At 35.6% G+C, this 21,399-nt stretch overlaps 3 protein-coding genes across 4 annotated transcripts; 2 read left to right on the top strand and 1 right to left on the bottom strand.

Moving 5' to 3' along the window:
- The first annotated feature begins 5,432 nt into the window (after positions 1 to 5,432).
- LOC149380377 (CCT motif family protein) lies at positions 5,433 to 8,181 on the top strand. Its single transcript, XM_089604350.1, has 4 exons — positions 5,433 to 5,701; positions 6,659 to 7,114; positions 7,204 to 7,365; positions 7,705 to 8,181. The coding sequence occupies exons 1-4, from the start codon at positions 5,597 to 5,599 to the stop codon at positions 7,771 to 7,773; spliced, it is 792 nt and encodes a 263-aa protein (XP_089460476.1). The 5' UTR covers positions 5,433 to 5,596; the 3' UTR covers positions 7,774 to 8,181.
- Positions 8,182 to 11,963: 3,782 nt separating this feature from the next.
- On the top strand, positions 11,964 to 19,009 carry SDG29 (SET domain group 29). 2 transcript variants are annotated; one of them, XM_089602488.1, is made up of 23 exons: positions 11,964 to 13,593; positions 13,679 to 13,734; positions 13,827 to 14,046; positions 14,177 to 14,260; positions 14,631 to 14,699; positions 14,786 to 14,854; positions 14,965 to 15,056; positions 15,224 to 15,316; positions 15,481 to 15,616; positions 15,751 to 15,856; positions 15,957 to 16,056; positions 16,175 to 16,299; positions 16,447 to 16,592; positions 16,691 to 16,795; positions 16,903 to 16,967; positions 17,090 to 17,303; positions 17,459 to 17,545; positions 17,663 to 17,722; positions 17,804 to 17,893; positions 17,989 to 18,075; positions 18,175 to 18,249; positions 18,326 to 18,426; positions 18,517 to 19,009. In XM_089602488.1, the coding sequence occupies exons 1-23, from the start codon at positions 12,613 to 12,615 to the stop codon at positions 18,605 to 18,607; spliced, it is 3,252 nt and encodes a 1,083-aa protein (XP_089458614.1). In that variant the 5' UTR covers positions 11,964 to 12,612; the 3' UTR covers positions 18,608 to 19,009. The 2 variants fall into 2 exon arrangements, with proteins under 2 accessions (XP_089458614.1, XP_089458613.1); XM_089602487.1 differs by having other exon boundaries at positions 11,965 to 13,593; positions 14,177 to 14,305.
- LOC149380375 (Acyl-CoA N-acyltransferases (NAT) superfamily protein) lies at positions 18,932 to 20,874 on the bottom strand. Its single transcript, XM_089602489.1, has 4 exons — positions 20,176 to 20,874; positions 20,024 to 20,076; positions 19,430 to 19,612; positions 18,932 to 19,343 (listed from the first exon to the last, which is right to left on the bottom strand). The coding sequence occupies exons 1-4, from the start codon at positions 20,665 to 20,667 to the stop codon at positions 19,094 to 19,096; spliced, it is 978 nt and encodes a 325-aa protein (XP_089458615.1). The 5' UTR covers positions 20,668 to 20,874; the 3' UTR covers positions 18,932 to 19,093.
- Positions 20,875 to 21,399: the final 525 nt, after the last annotated feature.

The raw sequence follows: 21,399 nt of genomic DNA, 5'->3' as shown, positions 1-21,399 counted from the left end.
CGTGTGTTATGTTAGTCGAGTATTAATGATGAATATTTGTCAAACACGTTTTTTTTAAAAGGGATATCTGTCAAACATGTTACTCTCTCTCTCTCTCTCTCTCTCTCTCTCTATATATATATATATAGAGATATATATATATATATATATATATATATATATATATATATATATATACTGTGTAAGATCACGGGCGGCAGTTTTTTACTGCAGACATTGAGAATAATTCAAAATTTTAATATATTGTTTGAACATATCGAACAAGAAGGATACGTCACTACTAGTGGTTGTGGGTATCTTTTAATTAGGTCTCGAACAAATATAACGATAAAAATACTTCAAATTTTACTGTGAATATATTTAACTATCGATTTTTTTTTTCCGACGGATCATAACTTAATGTTTGTTTCTGGTTCTAACGTTACTACTTATTTTAAATCAACGACCAAATTTAACAGTCATATTTTTGTATATTTTTTTTATTAATTATTGATAAAAATAATAATAATAAAAAATAGAAGTCTATCATGTATCCAACGTAAAATTTTAGGTATTTTTGTCGATATTTCCTAAAAAATAGCCTTATTCGTACCATTTCGAACGCTCGCATGCTAATAACAAATCTACCATAAAACATGACAAATCTTTCTACCAAAACTAGAGAAATCTTAGACTATAAATAGTGAGAGAGAGAGAGAGAGAGAGAGAGAGAGATTATTCAAATAGTTTGGAGTATCAATTTTAATCATAACGGTTAGTGAAGAAATTCTACTCTTCTAAACAAAATTGACATTATATTCTTCATATGAATGAAACGACGTGAGTATTCATTTGTGTCTAAAGATGCTGTTAAATGAGACTAAGATTGATTTTACAATCGCCACAGTGAGATTGCACTTTCGTGATTCACGCGTGAAGGTGCAATCTCTTGATTACAATAATTTAAACTTGCTTTGATTACTCTCCTCATTAGTTTCTCTTTCTCTTCTATACCATATAAATTTATTCTTAGACGTACTCACTTGTATTTTGGTCTTTATTTGAGGTTTTGAACACCTCCAACAATCTCCATTTTATCATAATTACAAAAGGAAATTCATAAATGATGGAAGAATTCTAATATACATACATATATATATATATATATAGAGAGAGAGAGAGAGAGAGAGAGAGATCTCGTAATATTTTTGTGTTATTTGGATTGAGGAAGAATAATATATATATATATATATGAGGGAAAATGTATATCTAAATAGGAGATCTAATTTTCCTTGAAAATTTTGATAGAAAGATGTGTAGGGCCTATGTTTTTATCTTCTCACTAGCTCTCTTTATTTTCCCTCCCAACATATTCTCAACACTAGTGGAAATATTGAAATAAACTACGGTTAATAATCGTCGTTTAAGACTTTCACGACGATTGCCTTCTTTCATTGATTTCAATGTCGTTGACAACCGTCGTCTAAACTTTGTCGTGTGATCGGATATTTCTCCTAGTGCAATCTTTATTCTTCTTCAAATTTCAATCTCTATTTTCATTTGTAAAGAAGAAAAAAAGAGAAGTTTAAAGTATAAATAAGTACATGTGTGATTAGATAATTTATTGACTAAAGAACATGGACATACTACATATAAATGACTTTTTTGTTATGGATGTGATTTGATTATTTCTTTTAAGTATAGCTCATAAAAAGCTATGAATGAGCAAAATAAAAAAGAAATTTCTAGCTAACACGAACATGATGCGATATATATATATATATATATATATATATATATATATATATATATCGTTGGCGGAGCCTGAAATTCAAAGAGGGCAAAATTGAAAAAAAAAATCAGGGGAGTAAAATTAAATATCGTATAAATTTGGGCCATTAATATAAAAATACTAAAATTTTAAAGTAAAAATTATAATTTTTAAAAGTCCAAGAGGGCATTTGTCCCTTCGGAATTCAAGGTGGTTCCGTCCATGTTATATATATATATATATATATATATATATATATATATATATTTTTTTTTTTTTTTTTCTTAGATAACTTTTCTGTGTACTTAGTCTTGACTCTTGAGCTTGACTACACTCTTATATAGCTTTGGAACCGAATATCTTTCGTTAAACTTCGCTAGAGACAAAATTTAGATTCCATTGACGGCTGTTTGACATAGAGGTCGCTCAATTATAGCGAAATAAAGCTACAATTATATTTTCAACAAAAAAAAAAGTACGTCAAAATGTTAGGCAATTGAAGTTTATATATGTCAGTCAGTTTAGGCAGCTGTGCAAACTGCAAACATTCAACCTCCTCTTAATATACTTATTAAAAAAAAAAAAAAAAAAAAAAAAAAAAACTAGTTTGCAGTTTCATTCATCCTATATTGCTTGAGATCGCGATACTATATAAAACTAGTTTTTTGATATATTTTTTAATTGTTGCAAAATTAATGACGAAGTTTTATTTATTTATTTTGATTAGATCTTCATTATTTTTTTTTTCTTTCTTAACTGCGATATAATATCAATTTACTTATATATTATAAACCGCATATGCGTGATAAATGATGTCGACACATACATTATTTTGATACATAACTAAAACACGATGCAATAGTACACCGCTGAAACACAACCGCGACAAAGAACAACGTCAAACTTGAAAAGTATTGAAAGAACAACTGTAATCTAGAATATGGCGCTACAATCAATTTGAAACATGTGACAAAATATATAAATAATTGTCTCAAAATTCACGTATTAGATTAAAATTTGTTATTGAACTCTATACACTTGTCTTAGGTCGATGTTCTTTGATAGAGGAAAATAGAGACATATTTTTCTTGATGGTGTTTTTCTCGGAAGATACAACTTTTAAGATATATGTCACATGCACCTCATAATCCCAATTTCATGTTTAATGACATAGATTCAGCCAAATTTATCTTTATACATAATATAGCATTTATAATTACAGAAAATCGTTTTTATAAGATGTACCCCGTCGAAAAAAGTAGGCTTTAACACGTAGATATCAAGTTTGTCAAAAATTGTTGTCCGAAACATTGATAAAGATTTGTTATCCCGTGACGAAAGAGAATGATAAATGAGAGAGATAAAGGAAGTATTCTTCTGAAATGATAATAAAATAATAACCAATTAGATATTAATTTAATTTGTCAACATTAATATATAAGTATATATATACAAGATGAAGCCAAGAACCTAGACTTTTACGACGGAGCATCGCCGAGAGAACAGAGAAACCAAGAAAAAAAGAAAAGAGAATTGAATTTCTAAATAATACTTTTTTTATTGATTAAACAAAGAAGGGAAAATAAAATATACATACATTGACTTAACGACTTTCGTCAACTATAGATGAAATATCGCCGTTTGGGACCTAAAAAGTTAAAAGATAAAACATGTCGTTTACCTAAAGGTAAACGACGGTCAGTACATAGGAAGAAGAAAAAGAAAAAGACTCTACTAACTTGGCGTAAGGCACAAGCAACTAAACCAAGATAGCAAATCTTCATCTCAACATAGAATAGGGAGGGTTAATATACAAAAAAAAAAAAAAAAAAAAAAAAAAATAGATGGGGCAAATTTGTAAGGTAAAAATGTATAAAAAAATAAAAAATGAAAAAATGGACAAAAAGTGAAATATATATATATATATATATATATATGAAAGACTATGTGTCACTACAAATTGGCTTCGTCCTTGTATACACGTATATTTTACTAAAGTGAACAACTATGTGCAGTGACGGAGCCAGAAAAGCCCATCAGGGGGGGCTAATTTGAAAAAAAAATTTCAGGGGGGGCTTGATTGTAAAAAATTTATAAAAATTGGGCCAAAATTATAAATTTTCAAGGGAAAAAAATGTAATTTTTTTTAAAATGGGCAAAAAGTGCAAAAAAAACAAATTTGTGTGGGGCTTAAGCCCCCCCTGGGCCTTAGCTGGCTCCGTCACTGACTATGTGTCACTGCAAATTGGCAAGAAGATATCTACGAGAAGTTGAATCGATTCCCACCCTCTAGCTAATTGTATCTTTTGATCGAGAATCTTGGGAGCGCGAAGGTTTGACGGTTGAGGCAATAGTAGACTAAGATTTTCTAAGGTGGTCATCGACAAAATTTTGTAAGGATCACAGAGAAAGGAAGTCGAGGATTGTGATGATGTGTACGACTTTAGGCGGACAAGACACGATCATCGTGAAAATGTATGAATGATTTCGAATGAAGCTTCTTTTGCACGAGTTCAATTCGCCAAATGGAATAAACTCCCAAGTAAGTTTATGCAGTGATCTTTGAGAAAATAGAGGGTATGGTATTAAGCACAAAGCTGGATCAAGGAGACTCGTCATAAGTATAGTTGGAATCAGAAGGATTATTAGTTGATACTGCTATATTATTAAGTGAAGGTCAAATGAATTCTTCGTTCGACTAACTTATTACTAAGTGTAGATTTCTTGTTTATGAATTATATAATGCATATATTCAAAATATATTATATTTTATCTTTCGGGTCATGTTGATTGTGGGAATTTTCTAACGAAACTATCGACTTTGATTTCAGGAGATTTGGCAGAGTATTAAAAATAAATTGAATGGGTCATTTTCTTATTATTTCCATATAATTTAAATCCATTATATTTTTATGTATTGTTTTAATATAATTGAAAGTTACATATTTACTTAAAAGAAATAAAAATTCCAATATGAAATACACTAAGGTGAATGTTGCTGTGTAAGGTGGTTGTTGAAGATGGTTTTGAAGAATACTTTTCTTAGGCAAAAAAAGAAAAAAGAAAAAAAAAAAGCGAAATGATTTTTGTCCCGATTCACGAGTGGAGAACGATACACTCGTGAGTTGACACGTGACCACTAACTGCCACGTGTCAACTCACGAGTGGATCGTTCCCACTCGTGAATCGGGACAAATAGCGTCCCTAAAAAAAAAAGAGTCTAACACAACAAAAAAACTCGCACTTCAGAACTTTGTTTGTGTCTTCGCGTTCATTGGATCTGGACAACTTAGGAAGAATATATGTACACGCGCCACCACTCGCGCGTGAAAACGACAATAAATTAACTGAAGTATGTTAAAATTTTGATATATTAAAAATGAAAGCATGTCCAACAAAATTAGACTGACAACCAGTGAGAAATAAAACCCCAACCATGTATGAGATATTCCAATACTAATAAATAAATGACAACATCTACAAATAATCATATAAAAACTCTCGAAAATAATAAAGTGAATATAGTAATGAGAATGACAAGAGACATGGGACAAAGCATTACAAAAGCAATAACGTCCTCTCTCATCTTATTTTGTCCATATTATATGACATCATCACTGAAATTTTTTTATTTACCCACTAGCATCATCAATTATTTTATGCATATAAATACTCTCTTTCATAGCGAGGCCCTAAACCACCATCGAAGCCAATCGCTTCTCTCCATTTGGAGTTCTCTGTCTGCTCTGTTTTCAGTGTACACTCAGTTCTTGGGCAAAGTTGATAACATAAAAAAAAAAAAAAAAAAAGCTGAAGGATTCAGAGTAAAGGTGTGATCTTTAGGAAATGTATGCAGAAACAGGGCTTTTGTTTCCTTGTTTTCAGAATTACGCTCAAGATGTTCAACAATATGAGGATTTGTGCAGAGCCCAGAGGTCCAATGCTTTAATAGTATATCTCTCTCTCTCTCTCTCTCTCTCTCTCGATTTGCATGGTTCTTAGTTGGTTTTATTTGAACTTATTTTACTCGGATATGCAAATTCCTCTCTCGATGAACACCATTTAGAAGTGAAATGGATTTCAAAGATGAAATCTTTTGTTGTTTTTTTATTTATTTTTTATTTAGGTTAGTTAAAAATGATAATTCAAAAGATGAACAAAGTGGAAATTTCTATTTGTTCTTTCTTTCCACTATAAATTTCTCTTTTGTCAAGGTGGAAAATAGAAACAGCTGGAGATAGCTTTTGTTGCTGGATCTGGAAAAGGATTGAAAAGGAAAAAGAAGAAAAGCAGTACAAGTGAAATATAAAAAAAAAAAAAAAAATATCTCTTTCTTTTGCCACCAATACGTGTTCAATAATCTATCTTCTAATTTCTGTACTTCTAATTTCTGTACTTCTAATCTGAACTCCGAAGTTGTTGATGCTGTTATTTTTTAAAAAAATATATAGATATTTTTTATCCACCGCACTAAAATAAAAAGCTATATCTTATCAGTAAAATAAAGTTCTATCTTTTTGGGGGGTTTGGGGAAAAATTAAAGTTGGGCAACAAGAAATTAAAGTTGGAGGGGAAAAAGAAGAAGTTAGTTCTGTTGGATTGTATACCATGGCAATTTAAGGTAAGTTTTTGTTGAAAATGGAAAAACCCCAAGAGACTTTCCATGCCACTGGTTTTGCTCAAACAAAGTCATTCTTGGCCTAAAATGGGTTTCCTTTCAAGAAATCCGATTCAAAAGAGAACTCAGTGGTGGTTATGGTGCTTTCTTTGTGTATCTGATAATGGCTGCTTCTAAAAAGCAAAATCTAACCCAAAAACGCTTTCCATTGATCTCAAGTCTCCTTATATTATGCGAAAATCTAACTCATTTCATTTTCTTCTCTCTTTTCATAATAATAATCTTTTCAGAGCAACCTTGTGTCGCCGGGTTCTTCGATGATCTCGGAGTACGATCTGGGAGGGGAAGGAGACCTGTTCAAGGCTCTGGAGGCGATCATGATCGACAACAACGAGCCGATGATGATGTCATCGGGGGAGGCGATGATGTCGTCCCGAGAAGCGGACGATCAGCTCTTGAACGAGGTTCTGTACGAGTGCGAGAAGGACTTGCTCGAGCAGGCCGCGATGGAGATCCCTCTCTACGAGCCGCTCGAGATCGCAGCCCCGGCCACGAGCCTCGACGAGGCGAGTCCGTTCCAGAAGAGCGTGAGCTCCGAGTGCCTGAGCTCCATGGACTGGGCTTATCACCGCCACCACCAACACGGCGGGCCCGCCTTGACGGCCCCGCTGCCGGAGGAAGATGAGGAGGGCCTTATGGACCTTTCCGCGCGGATGAGGAGGGCGTTCAGCGAGGGGGACATAAAGGTAAAATTTTGCGAGAGAGAGAGAGAGAGAGTTGAGAAGTGGATATCGGGGCTGAGAAACGTTTGATTCTGAAAAAATTTCCATGACAGACTCTCGGGAGCGGCAATGGCGATGCGAATGGGAGCTCGGCGGTCAAGTCTCCGCGTCCGTCGACGATGGTGATCGGGAAAAGCATCTCCAGGGAGCGAAAGGAACAGCTTTCCCGGTACAGGACCAAGAAGAGCAAGAGGAACTTTGGCAGGAAGATCAAGGTAAAGCTAGTTAAGTCGCCTTGTCGATTTGATTTATTTAGTGAGAGCTTTGGTGACCCGAATGGGCTTTGGTCAATATTCACGGAACGTAGTTGTGGATCGAGGAGCTGAGCCGATGACAAAGTACCAACCTTTACAGTTTTTTTTTTTTTTTTTTTTTTTTTTAGTCCAAGCATAGGGTTGTAGCCTATTTTTCGACGTACTTGATTTCTCTCGTCTGCCCGTGATTTTTCTCGTCTTGGGTTTTCCGCATAATATATATTCGCGTGTTCTTGTTTTTAAGTGTTCTAGTGTTTTATAGTCATTGATTTCTAACACATCTATTTATTTGTTTTGCAGTATGCTTGTAGGAAGGCTCTTGCTGATAGCCAACCGAGGATCCGGGGACGGTTTGCGAGGACCGAATAAGAGTACTCTGATGGGGAAAAAAAAAAGCATTGACTTTTGACATGAAAAATCAGCAGAAGAAGAAGAAGAAGAAGAAGAAGAAGAAGAAGAAGATTACGATGATGATGATGATGATGAAGAAGAAGAAGAAGAAGAAGAAGAAGAAGAAGATGGGCTAGGTAGCTAGGAATGAGTGTTTAGTTATTCGGATTAAAATCTTGTTTGTCTAATAAGCCCTTACTATTTATGTTCTAATAAGATAGTAATTAAACTCCTCTTGTAAATGGGCTTCTTGTAGAGTTTTGTAAATAGGGTGTTTCCTAATATATTACACATAAATAAACCAAGAGGGGTTGACATGTACTTTGTTCATATTATAATAATATGTCTGAATATTGATGTTATTAAATGCATTGTTTGAGTTCGTTCCATGGCTTCCTAAGTTTGATTCCGAACTAATAGAATGATTCGCTTTGCACCTTTTGAATGGAAATGGAATATTCTTTACTTGTTCTTTTTTGGTTTTCAACACATTAAATTCGCTTTTACATTCCTCTTTAAAATTAAATACACTCGTCCTACCACAAAAAAAAGTTTGGTGACTTGTAAAATAATAGCTTTGTGTAGAGATCTCGAAGCTATAATAAGTACTAAACGTTTTCACATGATAGAAGATATAGAAGTATGAGAGCGAGCAGATTCTTGATAGGTTTTGCATCAAGTACACAAACGTTTGGATTACATTTGTTTTCTTATTTAATTAATGATATACCATTCGAAACGTTGACCGGTGATGTTTATAATTTTTGTTTAAAAATGCTAAGATTTGCAATTACAGGTGTGCATGACTAGGTCCGATTTCAAACTGGTCTTCTAACTAGATCGGTCTTATTTTAAGTGGTTTGAAAAATTAAGATCGTATCAGCTAAATAATGAAATAGATAGTACGGTTCATATTATGATTCGGTCCGACCTTAGATAATTTTTTATACAATAAACTAGACATTATGTACAAAAAAAAAAAAAAAAAATTATCTAAATCAGTAACATAAACATGCTTTGTATCATAATAAAAAATGATAAGGTTCCAAACCATAGAATTTTTGCAGCCCACCTACAGATTAAGTGAGCCACTTGATTAAAAGCTTCTATGAATCCAAATTAAATTTCAAATTTCAATTATCAAGCACAAGAAATAAAATCTCTGCAATTCTCTTATCTTTCCTGTCAACTTGTATATAGTGGGGACACTGATTTTTCACCCGAAAAACCATCGACAATTGTCTTGGCATCAGACTAGAGCCATAGCTTTTTCCACCCTTGCATGGTTGCCCATTTTGCACGCTCCAATAACAACATCAGACTAGGCCCTTTGAGAGGGAAAATCTCTCAAAATTTCACCCATGAAGAGACATTTTTTTTTTTTTTTTTTTGTGTACATTCCAAAAGAATAACTTCCATCGACTTCCCTTCCAAATGAGATTATCCACGGAGTGAGAGTGCTTTTCAAAATTCCCTCCACATTGTCATCTCTGAAAATTTGTCGAATTAATCCCTTTTCCCACATTCGTGTCCCCGGGGAACTGCGAGCCGCGAAAAGGATTGAATGGAGCTTCATTGAGCACATTAGTCGATCCCTGGGATCCATTTCGAGTCTCATATATTCGCTTCATTTCCCCGTCCCAACTCAAACTTGGGCACCCTTGTGAAGCAAAGAAATAGAATAGTCTGAATAATGAATTGCATAGTAAAGAAATAGAATAGTCTGTGTAATATATAACCCTAATACAACAAAAATGAAATAAATGAAAAGGAAAATAATCATAAATACAATAATAATAATAATGACTAATATATATACACACGCTAATAAGAGCATCATCCATGTAATACCATATTTAGCCCTCGAAACAAGGCACCACAGTGCGTTATCATGAGTGATAATACCATTATTAACGTCACGGGCCCGCCGAACTCCACATCGCTTCGGTTTGCATATTTCCTCTCAACTCGTGATCACCGCCAACGTAGTTCTTCCAGCATGAGACAAGAGCTTGCTTTTCCCAACTAGCGAGCCTTTGTTCGATCCCCTACGTTAAAAAAAAAAAAAAAAAAAAACTAATATCCCGCACTTTCGGCTTCTCGAGAAAAATAAGGGATTGCCGAGATATCTCTCCTTCCTCTCGAGAGTCTTCATCCCGAGAACTCGAAGGTGATTTCTTCTCTTCTCGGAGAACACTACACTCGATTTTTCCAAAGTCAAATCGCTTGTCCCGAACCATTTCGCGAATTTCTCCAAACAACCCCAAAAGGACCTTTGCTCGTTTGATCGAGGCTCGAGCAAACGAGAAAGTGTCGTCCGTAAACATGAGGTGGTGAACACAATGGGCATGACTGGGGTGCCGTAATTCCGTGCAATTTCGTGTCTTGTTATACCTTACACAACAGCCTCGAGAGTACCTATTCGGAGAAAAAGGAAGATGTATGACGACATAATTAAGGGTCTCCTTGACGAATACCAAGATTCGGTTTGAACATCGACAATGGACTTCCAATGCCGATAAGTCTCCATTTTCCTTACTTCGTCTTGATAGTCAGCATTGTTTCTTGAGCCAACACGGAATTTTTCCGATATCCAATGCCTCGGAACAAAGGCGGATTGATAGGAACTAGTAAAATCCTTGAGAAGCAGCTTCATCCTGTTAGCAAAATAACTTTGCAATAATTTTTATAATTAAAATTACATTTAACTTATTAGACGAAATTTATTAAAACTCATAGGGACCCATTCACATTCCAAGGTAATCCTCATCGTACTTGCTTAGCCGCCATTTGCTACCGGATATTTGTCAAGGCCTTTTTTGGAATCATCTTAGAGCATCTCCAATGGTGTTCTATATATTTTAGCTACTTTTTATAGTCATTTTTTTTACATCTCACCTCTGCCACACTCTCTACTATAGATAACCTTCATTATTTTAATATTAAAAAAAAGAGTTGTTGGAAAAAAAAAATATAACGATACAATAATATAATAAAGTAATATGATTATATTAATATTAAGAATTGAGATAGAGAGCCATTATGGACATGGTTGGAGTGTTTATTTTCTCATTTTGCTAACTATAATACCTAATGAGCTCAATATAGAGAGTTAAATTGGCTATTTAGTTAAATTAGCCAATAAATAACTAAAAAGTACTTTTGTGGACCCATTATGAAATCATAAATTTGAAGCCTACCTAAAACGGAAAAACATACTTAAAAACTTTGGTGAAAAAAAATAATAAAAAATTCCATGCCAAGATGACACACCACCGACCGGACATAGAAAACTCAGTGATGATATGTCTGCAATATAAATTCAGTCCAATAGCTCAAAGAAAACCTATTTCTCAAAGTCGATGCAATTTGCTTTTTCCTTCAGTTGATTCTCGCTCAATCTTCAATTTCAGAGTCTCGGACCAACACAAAGATGATAACTTAAAAAAAAAAAAAAAAAAATCAACAACCTAGATTGGGCCTCAGCGACCACCCATAAACGTTACAACTAACAACAAGAAAAGAAAACAGGGAAAATATACTAAAATACAAAACAAGCAAAGATTGAACCTTTTAGTCTTTGGGTCTGCCAAAGATCAAACCTTTAACCAACCCACAAGGTAAAATTACCCCAAATTAATTAACATAACGAAATTTCATATTTAATTTTTTCAAAAATTTGCAGATTCTTTTATCTTTTTCTGTGAGGAAGATAATTAAGATCCATGAGAAAGAGAAACTACTAAAATACCCTTCCAATAACTTTGGGAAAAAGGTATTACATGAAAATAATTGACGAAGAAAACCTATATATATGTATTTTTCAGAGCTTCAAAAACCATCAACACACAACAAAAGAACACCACCTACAGAGTAAGATAGAGAAAGGCCCAAAAAAAAAAAAACCTCATCATCTGACTGAAAACACGAAATTATCTGAAATTGTACCCAAAATTGAAGTAAGACACAAATTAACAAAACTCACATAGAGCACTTGACTCACCATAATCAGAGACCCAAAAATAAAAATGACCATAGACAATATTCGTGACTTAGCATGTAACCTTCGAAATTTTCAAGTGAATGACTAACAATTTTTTTGAAGCCATAGTAACGATTTTGAGTATGAAATATGAATAATAAGTAAGGTTTTCAAAAAAAAAAAAAAAAAAGAGGAAAAAATTGCAGACCCAAAAGAAAGAAAAAAAGCCCATTGATAATCAGAGAGACCACCACGACCAAATCTCCAAATCTCCAATTCACACTCTCTCTCTAAAATACCACAGATAATACCGACCCATTCCTTTCTCTCTCCTCTTTCTCGGTTTTCACTATACTCTCTAAGTAAATTTAAAAAAAAATTCTATTGAGTTCTGATTTTTGAAGAAGAAGAAGCAATTAGAAAGATATATACGTAATTGTAATTGAGAAAAACAATTATAACATATTTATTCACTAACAAAACAGATCTCTGTTTCTCTCTCTACCTATCTCCTTCTATCTTCAACTTTCTCTCTCTAGCTTCTTCTGCGTTTCCGATCTTTTCTTCTCAGTTTGAATTCTGTGACATTGAGCTTCCTCTTTCAAGTCTCTCTCTCTCGTCTTTCTTCGTCTTCTTAATTGCTCTGTTTTTTTTCCCTTTCTTTTCCAGTATCTGGATAAATTAGGGTTTTACCTGCTCTGCGTCCGAATTCGAGGGCTATGATGTGGAATTTCCCTGGCGCTATGGTTTCCGACACCACGCGAGGCTGAGATTCTGCGGAGGGAGAGAAAAGGGAAGGTAATCGTTTGTTCGTTTTCGTTACCGGAAAAGCGAAGATGATAATCAAGAGGAATCTGAAGACCGAAATGCCGAGGCTGAAGCGGTGCAAACCTCGCGGCGGCGGTTCGTCGGTCGGAGACGAGGACGAGAGGTCCGTGGCCAGGAAGAAGAGGAAGGCTTTCAATGGCGGCTATTACCCTCTCAATCTCCTCGGCGAGGTCGCGGCGGGGATAATCCCGGTGAGCCTCCACGGACTGGTTCTGAGCTCCGCCGCGGCGGAGAAGGCTTTCGCGGCGGAGAAAGACTTCACCGCTTCGTGGTGCAACAACTCCGAGGTCTCTTTCTCGCCGGAGGCCGGGGAGCTGAGGCCGAACGGAAGGAGCTCCGTCGCCGCCGCGGCGGAGGCGGCTGCGGCGGCGCGTGGGAAGGCCGAGGCGACGAGGCCTCCGCTGGTGAGGACTTCTCGTGGCCGGGTTCAGGTTCTTCCTTCTCGGTTCAACGACTCCGTCATCGAGAATTGGAGGAAAGAAAGCAAGGCCGATGATGTCGACGACGAGAGTTACTTAGAATGTAAGAAAGAGAAGATCACCAGCTTTAAGACGCTCAAAAGCTTTGGCCAAACTCAGACGATGAAGAAGGCGAAGAATGCCTATCACCGAAATGGGTTTAAGTACGAAGAAGAGGAGGACGAAGAAGAAGAAGATGAAGAAGAAGAAGAAGAAGAGGAAGAGATCGAAGGAAGATTGAGCACGGTCAAGAATTTGTACATGAAGAAGTACTCGAGCTCTTCTTCTCGGAGATCTCTCGCGCCTGTGCAAGAGCATCAGAAGGTGGAGAGGAACGAGGACGGGCTTTTCGGGCCGGAGGATTTTTATTCCGGTGACATCGTGTGGTCCAAGGCGGGGAAGAAGGAGCCGTTTTGGCCGGCCATCGTGATCGACCCGATGACTCAGGCGCCGGAGCTCGTCCTGCGAGCTTGCATCTCCGACGCAGCTTGCGTCATGTTTTTTGGATACTCCGGGAACCAAAATCAAAGGGTAAAATGATTATATATTGAGCGTTGTTCTTCAAATTGGTTATATATATATTGCTTGTCTTTATGGAATGGTAATGATTGAGCAGGATTATGCGTGGGTTAGAAGAGGCAACATTTTCCCATTTATGGATAATGTGGACAGGTGTGTAGTTAATCTTAATTGCCATTTGGAAATTAATTTTTTCTTTCCTATTTTGGGGGTTTGGTTATGTATTTTTTTGTGTGCATGCATAGATTTCAGAATCAGTCTGGGGTATTGGATGACTGTGGTCCCTGTGATTTTCAAATGGCCATAGAAGAGGCGTTTTTGGCGGAACAAGGGTTTACGGAGAAATTGATCGCGGACATAAACATGGCCGCTGGAAACCTGACTTACGAGGAATCCGCTCTCCGAGGAACTCACGAGGCTTCTGGTTCCATCAACCGGGATCTCGATTCTTACTTTCTGAACCAGGCAAAGTTCTTTCTGTAGATTGGTGAAAAATGATCTCTTGCTTGCTAGACGTGACAATCAGTTTCTTTCGACGACTTTTTTTTTTTTTTTTTTTTTTTTTATTGACGGTTGAATTGGAAACTCTACGCAGGAGCGGTTTGAAAATAGGAAAGATACTCGACCTTGTGAAGGCTGCAATACGAGCCTTCCTCTCAAGATGACAAAAAAGATGAAGGTTTCCGCTACGTCTTGCCAATTTATGTGCAAAACTTGTGCTAGGGTTTGTATTACTTGCTCTACCGATCTCGTTTCTCGCTTTATGTGTGCCATTTATTTATGGGTGTTGTAGCTAAATAGCCAAGGTTTGTTAAAAAAGAGCCTAACGTTACAGGTACCAGGTGAATTGCTTCTGTACAGAATGTCAATATTTTTACTGATAGTGTAAAAAAAAACTAGGACGTGGTAACTGTAACTTTGGCTATTTTGTTAAATTTTTGAAACCTTTGCTATTTTTCTAGTCAGTCCGTTCCAAATGGCTATTTTGTATAATTTTTTCTTTGTATTTATTGTACTCTTGATATGGGAGTTGTGTTATCTTGTCACAGTTAATGAAGTTGAACCATTTCTGTGGCATATGCAAGAAAATCTGGAACCATTCGGACAGTGGAAGTTGGGTAAGGGAGGCCCTAAAAACTCGAATGTTTGTTCCTAGTTCTATTGCTGCCTCTGAACTCTGTTAATAATGTCTTCTTTTGAACAGGTTCGGTGTGATGGTTGTAAAGTATGGGTTCATGCTGAATGTGATAAAATTTCAAGCAACCTGTTTAAGGTTTGTTCATTTGAGGATCTATTATTAATTCTTATTTGTCTGCGTAATATGAGAAATATAATGAAACATTTCACACTCATAATGCTTTAATCAATTGTTCATTTTTGAAGAACCTGGGAGGCACTGAATATTTCTGCCCACCTTGCAAAGCCAAGTTTAATTTTGAATTATCAGATTCAGAAAGAGGAAAACCAAGAGTCAAGTAAGTCTGAGAACAAACAATTTTTTTACTCTTATTTTTTTTTTAATTAGCTATACAATTAATGCGATATTTTTCTTTATTTTTTATATAACTATCTATCTATATTACTGTGTGAATAAATATTGTCTATATCCACGTCATCTAAATGATTAAGGTTTTCTATGCAGATGGAATAAAGGCAATGGCCAATTGGTTCTGCCTAACAAGGTTACCGTTGTCTGCAGCGGTGTGGAAGGAACATATTTTCCCAGCCTTCACTTGTAAGCATTAATTCCGATTGTTGGTCCTTTAGTGGAGACATAATTTTAAAATGAGTTATTATTTCCTTCTTCTCTTTAAATACAGAAGTCATAATATTTTCTATCTATATTATGTTATTTATGGTCTAACTTATTTTCTTCTTCTCTTATTTTCCTTTTTCCAGAGTTGTTTGCAAATGTGGGTACTGTGGGTCGGAAAAACACCAACTTAGTGAATGGGAGCGACACACTGGTTCCAAGTCACGAAACTGGAAAACCAGTGTCAGGGTAAAAGGTTCTATGTCGACACTAGAACAATGGGTTCGTGCTCGGCTTTTCTTCTAAAACAATTTTTTTTTTCCCCTCTATGCTGATATATTGAGAAATAAATGAATAGCCTTTTTTTTTTGCCTCCAAATTTCAGTTTTAAAACGCAACGTTATTTGATTTTACAGATGTTGCAGCTTGCCGAATATCATGAAAGTGCTCTTGTATCTGTTAAGACTCCTAGAAAACTTTCCATTAAAGAACGGAAGAAGAAGTTGCTTGCCTTTCTGCAAGGTATAAATATTGCCATTTTATGTACTTGTTTAAATAAAACGATTCCAGCAATAAAATGTGTTTGTTGAGGCCGATGGCTTTGTATTAATTGCAATATCAGAGAAGTACGAAGCTGTTCATGCCAAGTGGACGACTGAACGATGTGCCGTGTGTCGATGGGTAGAGGACTGGGACTACAATAAGATCATCATCTGCATTAGGTATTACGACACTGCTCATTATCTAAGCACTTCTTCTTGTTTCCATTATTTAAACCCGTTTTTATCACTTTTTATGGCGTGAAGATTTGTGCTAAGAATATATGTGTTATATCATCAGATGCCAGATAGCTGTTCATCAAGAATGCTACGGAGCACGAAATGTTCGGGATATTACTTCATGGGTTTGCAAAGTATGCGAAACGCCCGAAGTTAAGAGAGACTGCTGTCTCTGCCCCGTAAAAGGCAAGTTTCGATATGATTTTATCTTGTTCACATTCTTGAAAAAAAAAAAATGGAAAATTCCAAGTTTTATGTAAAGCTGCTTGAAGTTTTAAATCACGCTTCAGTAGCTTGGGTCTGATTACCCTGTTGGATTGTCATCATGTTCAGGTGGTGCTCTAAAGCCAACTGATGTGGAACCATTGTGGGTTCACGTCACGTGTGCTTGGTTTAGGCCAGAAGTCGCTTTTGCAAGTGATGAAAAGATGGAACCTGCTCTTGGGATTTTAAGTATTCCTTCTAATTCTTTTGTCAAGGTCCGATTTTCGCTCCTATCAAAACTGCCTTCGTGTAAAATTGATGAAAATTGTAGCTAATACAAATTAATTTTTTTTTTTTTTTTAATGAACTCCAGATTTGTGTAATTTGCAAGCAAATTCACGGGTCGTGCATGCAATGTTGCAAGTGTTCGACTTATTACCATGCAATGTGTGCCTCAAGGGCAGGGTATCGAATGGAGGTGAGATTCTACTCACTGTCTCTTTGTCCTCTATAGCGATGATCTCCGTGTTGACTATCTGATTGAAATACATTTTTCCAACTTTTTTCTCCTTCGTTAAATTGCAGCTGCACTGCTTGGAAAAGAATGGCAGACAGATCACAAAAATGATTTCGTACTGTGCTTATCACAGGTCTGACTTTTTTTTTTTTTTTTTTTTTTTTTTTTCTTTCTAATTTCCAATCTCCTGCTTCCTATTCATTGGATGTAATGCAATTTGATGAATATAAAATAATAACTTTATTTATGGCACAGGGCTCCAAATCCAGATACGGTCTTAATTATACAGACACCGACAGGTGTCTTTTCTGCGAAAAACCTTCTCCAAAATAAAAAGAAGTCCGGTTCGAGGTTAATCTCATCGAATAGAGTAAAGATAGAAGAGACTCCAGAAGATGAGACTCCTCCGCCTGAGTCATTATCTGCTGCAAGGTGTCGGATATACAAAAGATCAAACAATAACAAGAAGGTAGTTAATCCTCTTCGATTTCGTCTAATTATGCGTATTTTTTCAAGTGATCAAGAATCGGTAAATAAATTTAGGCTCTGTTGTGTGCAAAACACATAACTGAACCAATCACATAATGGAGATTTAGTATTTCATTCGTTGTCTTCGTTTTTTAGAGAGCGGAAGAAGAAACTGTTATACACCGCGTCAGAGGACATTACCGCCATCCCTTGGAAACAATAGAAAGTCTCAATCCTTTTATGGTAAAGCTTCTTTGACTTGATAAAAATAAATCTCGCCCGATGAACAATGTTTGCTTATCAACCATTCCGAAGCTCACAGTGCTATATTTTCCCCCACTTCTTATCCCATTATTTCAGCACGTTGTTGAGGAGCCGAAAACATTTTCGTCTTTCAGAGAACGACTCTACCACTTGCAGGCAAAATATTTATCCCTTTCCATTTACTTTGTAATATAATCTCCCACTTTGTATTGACTCTCATTTGGTGTTTGACTACAGAAAACCGAAAATGGTCGGGTTTGCTTTGGTAGATCGGGCATACATGGCTGGGGTCTCTTTGCTCGTAAAACTATTCAAGAAGGCGATATGGTATGCGTAATTATAGAGAAAATACGATATGATTCTACTATTGTTACATACAAACATTTAGAATTTGAATGAGAATCATTTGCGTGTTTGCGCAGGTCCTTGAATACCGGGGCGAGCAGGTGAGGCGTAGCATTGCGGATCTCAGGGAAGCACGTTACAGACTCGAAGGCAAGGACTGTTATGTAAGTCTCACCTTTGCTTTGCTTATCGAAAGCTATTCAAACCATGCTTAGTTCAGAAGTAAGCAATCTAATCGATTTGATACCCCATTGACGGTACAGCTCTTTAAGATCAGCGAAGAAGTAGTGGTGGATGCTACAGATAAAGGGAACATAGCGCGCCTAATCAATCATTCTGTAAGTTAATCTTAATAATCTTAATTTTTTAAAATTTAATGCTTAATTTTAAATTTTGTTCAACTTTGATACACAGTGCATGCCCAACTGCTATGCGAGGATAATGAGCGTTGGCGATGATGAAAGTCGGATCGTTCTTATTGCTAAGGCTAATGTTGCTGCCGGCGACGAACTAACGTAACATATTTATTTTTCCCCTTTTTCACATCATATATTTATCAGTTTTCTTGAGTTGAGATTTCGTTTTTCGGGTATTTGACTTGGCAGGTATGACTACCTGTTTGATCCGGATGAACCCGATGAATTTAAAGTCCCTTGTTTGTGTAAAGCTCCAGACTGTCGACAGTTCATGAATTAGTATCCGAAAAAACTTGCACAGAAATTCCATTATTTCTCCGGAAAGAAATGCACGGCTAACCCATTCCCTCATCCACGGGATCTTACAGTCATACGAAAATTGTAATTTTGTTGAGGAAGGAAAGAATAAAAAAAAAAGGAAGTAGGGTATTCTTTTTTCGTTTTTTTGTTTTTTTTTTTTTTGTTTGCTCCCATAATTCTGTTAGAACAAATCATTTAGAGCTGAGAGAGAGAGAGAGAGAGTTTTGCCAGCACTTTTTTGGTTACCTGGCATTTGTGCATAACCGTGTCTCCTAACTTATTTCTGCAAATGAACAACAATTAGAAACGCTAACCATGTATAATTGTTGTACTTTTAGATGATATCAGAAATAAAGATTCTTTCTTTCTTTCTTTTGCTGCACGTTAGTTTGACTTTGAATTGCATGGAAGGTTAAAAAAAAAAACAGAAGGAAAAAATAGTTGCATTGTACAACAAGCTTAATGATCAGTTCATTTGATAAGAATCTCTATGTGAAGATTCATTTGGATATTTGATCATGAGAACTCGTCTCTTTCTTCCGATCCAAGTCGTGAACCACGGTGGGTCGCCGGAGACCACTCTGTAGCCTGCGTTTGAGTAGAGCTTTCGAGCCCCGTGGTCATCCTCGTAGGCCCGGAGAACGAGATACTTAAATCCCCATGAAATTGACAACGTGTCACAGGCTTTTAGCAACACTGTTGCTATCTTCTTTCTCCTAAAAACAAAAAATTGCAGGCTTATTGTGATCATCAATCACTTGAGTGAGAAGAAAAATATATAAAAAATTAAATGAAAAAGAACCTGAAAGTTTCTGAAACTGCAATCCCAGAGATGTAGAGATATTCATCAGCATCAGGTGGAAAATATTGAAGCACATTTTGGTCTCTCAAAGCCGTTGCATCAACAACTCCCACAAGAATTTGTTCTTTTTCTTCTGTTTGGGTAAGATCACTAGTTTCTGGTTCAGCAACTAAACAAGCATACCTATTTGCATTTTTCAAAATATTTGTATCAGCATTGATTAATTTATTAAAGAGTGCGCTAGGTAAATAGTCAATTGAAATCAATAACGTATAAAATAAATAAGATTTGTCTAAAATTAGGGAAATAATCCAAAATTTCAAAAATATGTTTGTTACCAACAAGGTAAAATAAAATAAAATTCGGACATGACTATATTTTTTAACTTTGAAAATGGTATAGTTTTTCCTGTAATAAATTCCTAAAATATCATGAACCGTAACAAAGACCTAAGATTATGAATATTTTTTTTTTTGGGGTGTATGAAGGAAAATAACAACTTAAATTAGAATCCTTAATGTACCTGTTAGGTGGTGAGTTTTTTAGTTTATAAATGAAGGAAAATAACAACTTAAATTAGAATCCTTAATGTACCTGTTAGGTGGTGAGTTTTTTAGTTTATAAATCAGCCCAGCAAGCACTTCACCCTGAAATATATACCATTAATTAAAAATAAATTAAATAAAATAAAGAAAGGAAGAAGAAAGACCCCATAAAAGGTAATGATGAAGAAGAAGAAAACAGACCTGAAAGAACTTAAAAAAGTAGTCATCAAAGAAGAGAGTGGGTACATGAAAAGCCTGAGCTTGAATCCAAGCAACATTTCTAATCTCTTCAATATTGCTGGCCAATCTTCTTACTTTCCATCCAAAATCATTCACCAAATACTCATTCTCATTATTTCTCTCACCACCACGATCGTCGTTAACATCGAGATTTGCATCGTCCTCAACCAACCACGCCGATGAAGATGATGATGATGATTCTGATTCTGATTCACTTTCCTTGGCCCCAATTTCCTCAGGCGATGAGATTGAAGAACTACTGATGCTACAACTTTGCACACAAAAGTGTTTCCCTTTCTCTGAATTATACCCAAAATGTGGCGATACCTTAAACCTTCCACTTCTAAAGCGTTTCAGAACTGTGTTGTTGTAGTGAGAATATGAGGGTATTTGCGTGAATAGTCTAAGAGATGTGTTTGTAGTGTAATAACTTCTGACTAACAGACCAGCCATTTTGAGTTCGGTGCAACGAACAACTAATGCTTTAGTCACCACTGGCTCTTCGAAAAGATTTTTCTTTTTTAAATCTTGTGTTTTGCATGTGCGTTTTGATGAGAAATATTGGTAGAAGAAATTTTGAGATGGAGAAAAGAAAAGAAAAAGAAAAAAAAAAAAAAAATCTGCCTACGAGTGGACATAAACTTTGCCTTGGTCTACGCCATGAACTAGTTTGCTATGTGACAAGATATTGGCCTACCATTTGACAACCTAATTAATAAGGCACGTGAGTCGAACAAGTTTATTAAATTTTAAGAAATTATCTCAATTATCACCGTTTGTTAAATTATCACCATTTGATATAAAAAATAGTAAATCACTTATATAAATATAGTTTTACCACAACATGATGTTAACAATTGATATCTGTTATTGACATCTATGAAATTTGAGTTTTCTTTTTGTTTTGTTAACATTAATTATTGAAGGTAAAATTGTATTTATACAAATGACTTAATACTATTTTTTTTTTTTGTCAAATTCAGCTTTTGGCGTAAAGTTGAAATTAAAGTCATGTCAAACTGTGGTTGAGTTGTTCATTTGCAGATAAGAGTGTAGTTTGGTCGCTTTGGTGTCACTCTGAAGTGCAAGTGTTTGCTGCTTTGTTGGACAAAATTTTGGCTACTAATATTTTTTTTTTTCCTTGAGACTGTATTTTTCAATCAGTATGAGAATGGCAGAGGTTAT

The sequence above is a fragment of the Urtica dioica genome, chromosome 12 (genome assembly GCF_054948205.1).
Source record: "Urtica dioica subsp. dioica isolate 48M chromosome 12, U.dioica_male_clone48M_v1_H2, whole genome shotgun sequence".
NCBI lineage: Eukaryota > Viridiplantae > Streptophyta > Magnoliopsida > Rosales > Urticaceae > Urtica > Urtica dioica.
Note: the sequence above shows the minus strand (reverse complement) of the source record. Positions and strands in the feature narration are given on the sequence as shown.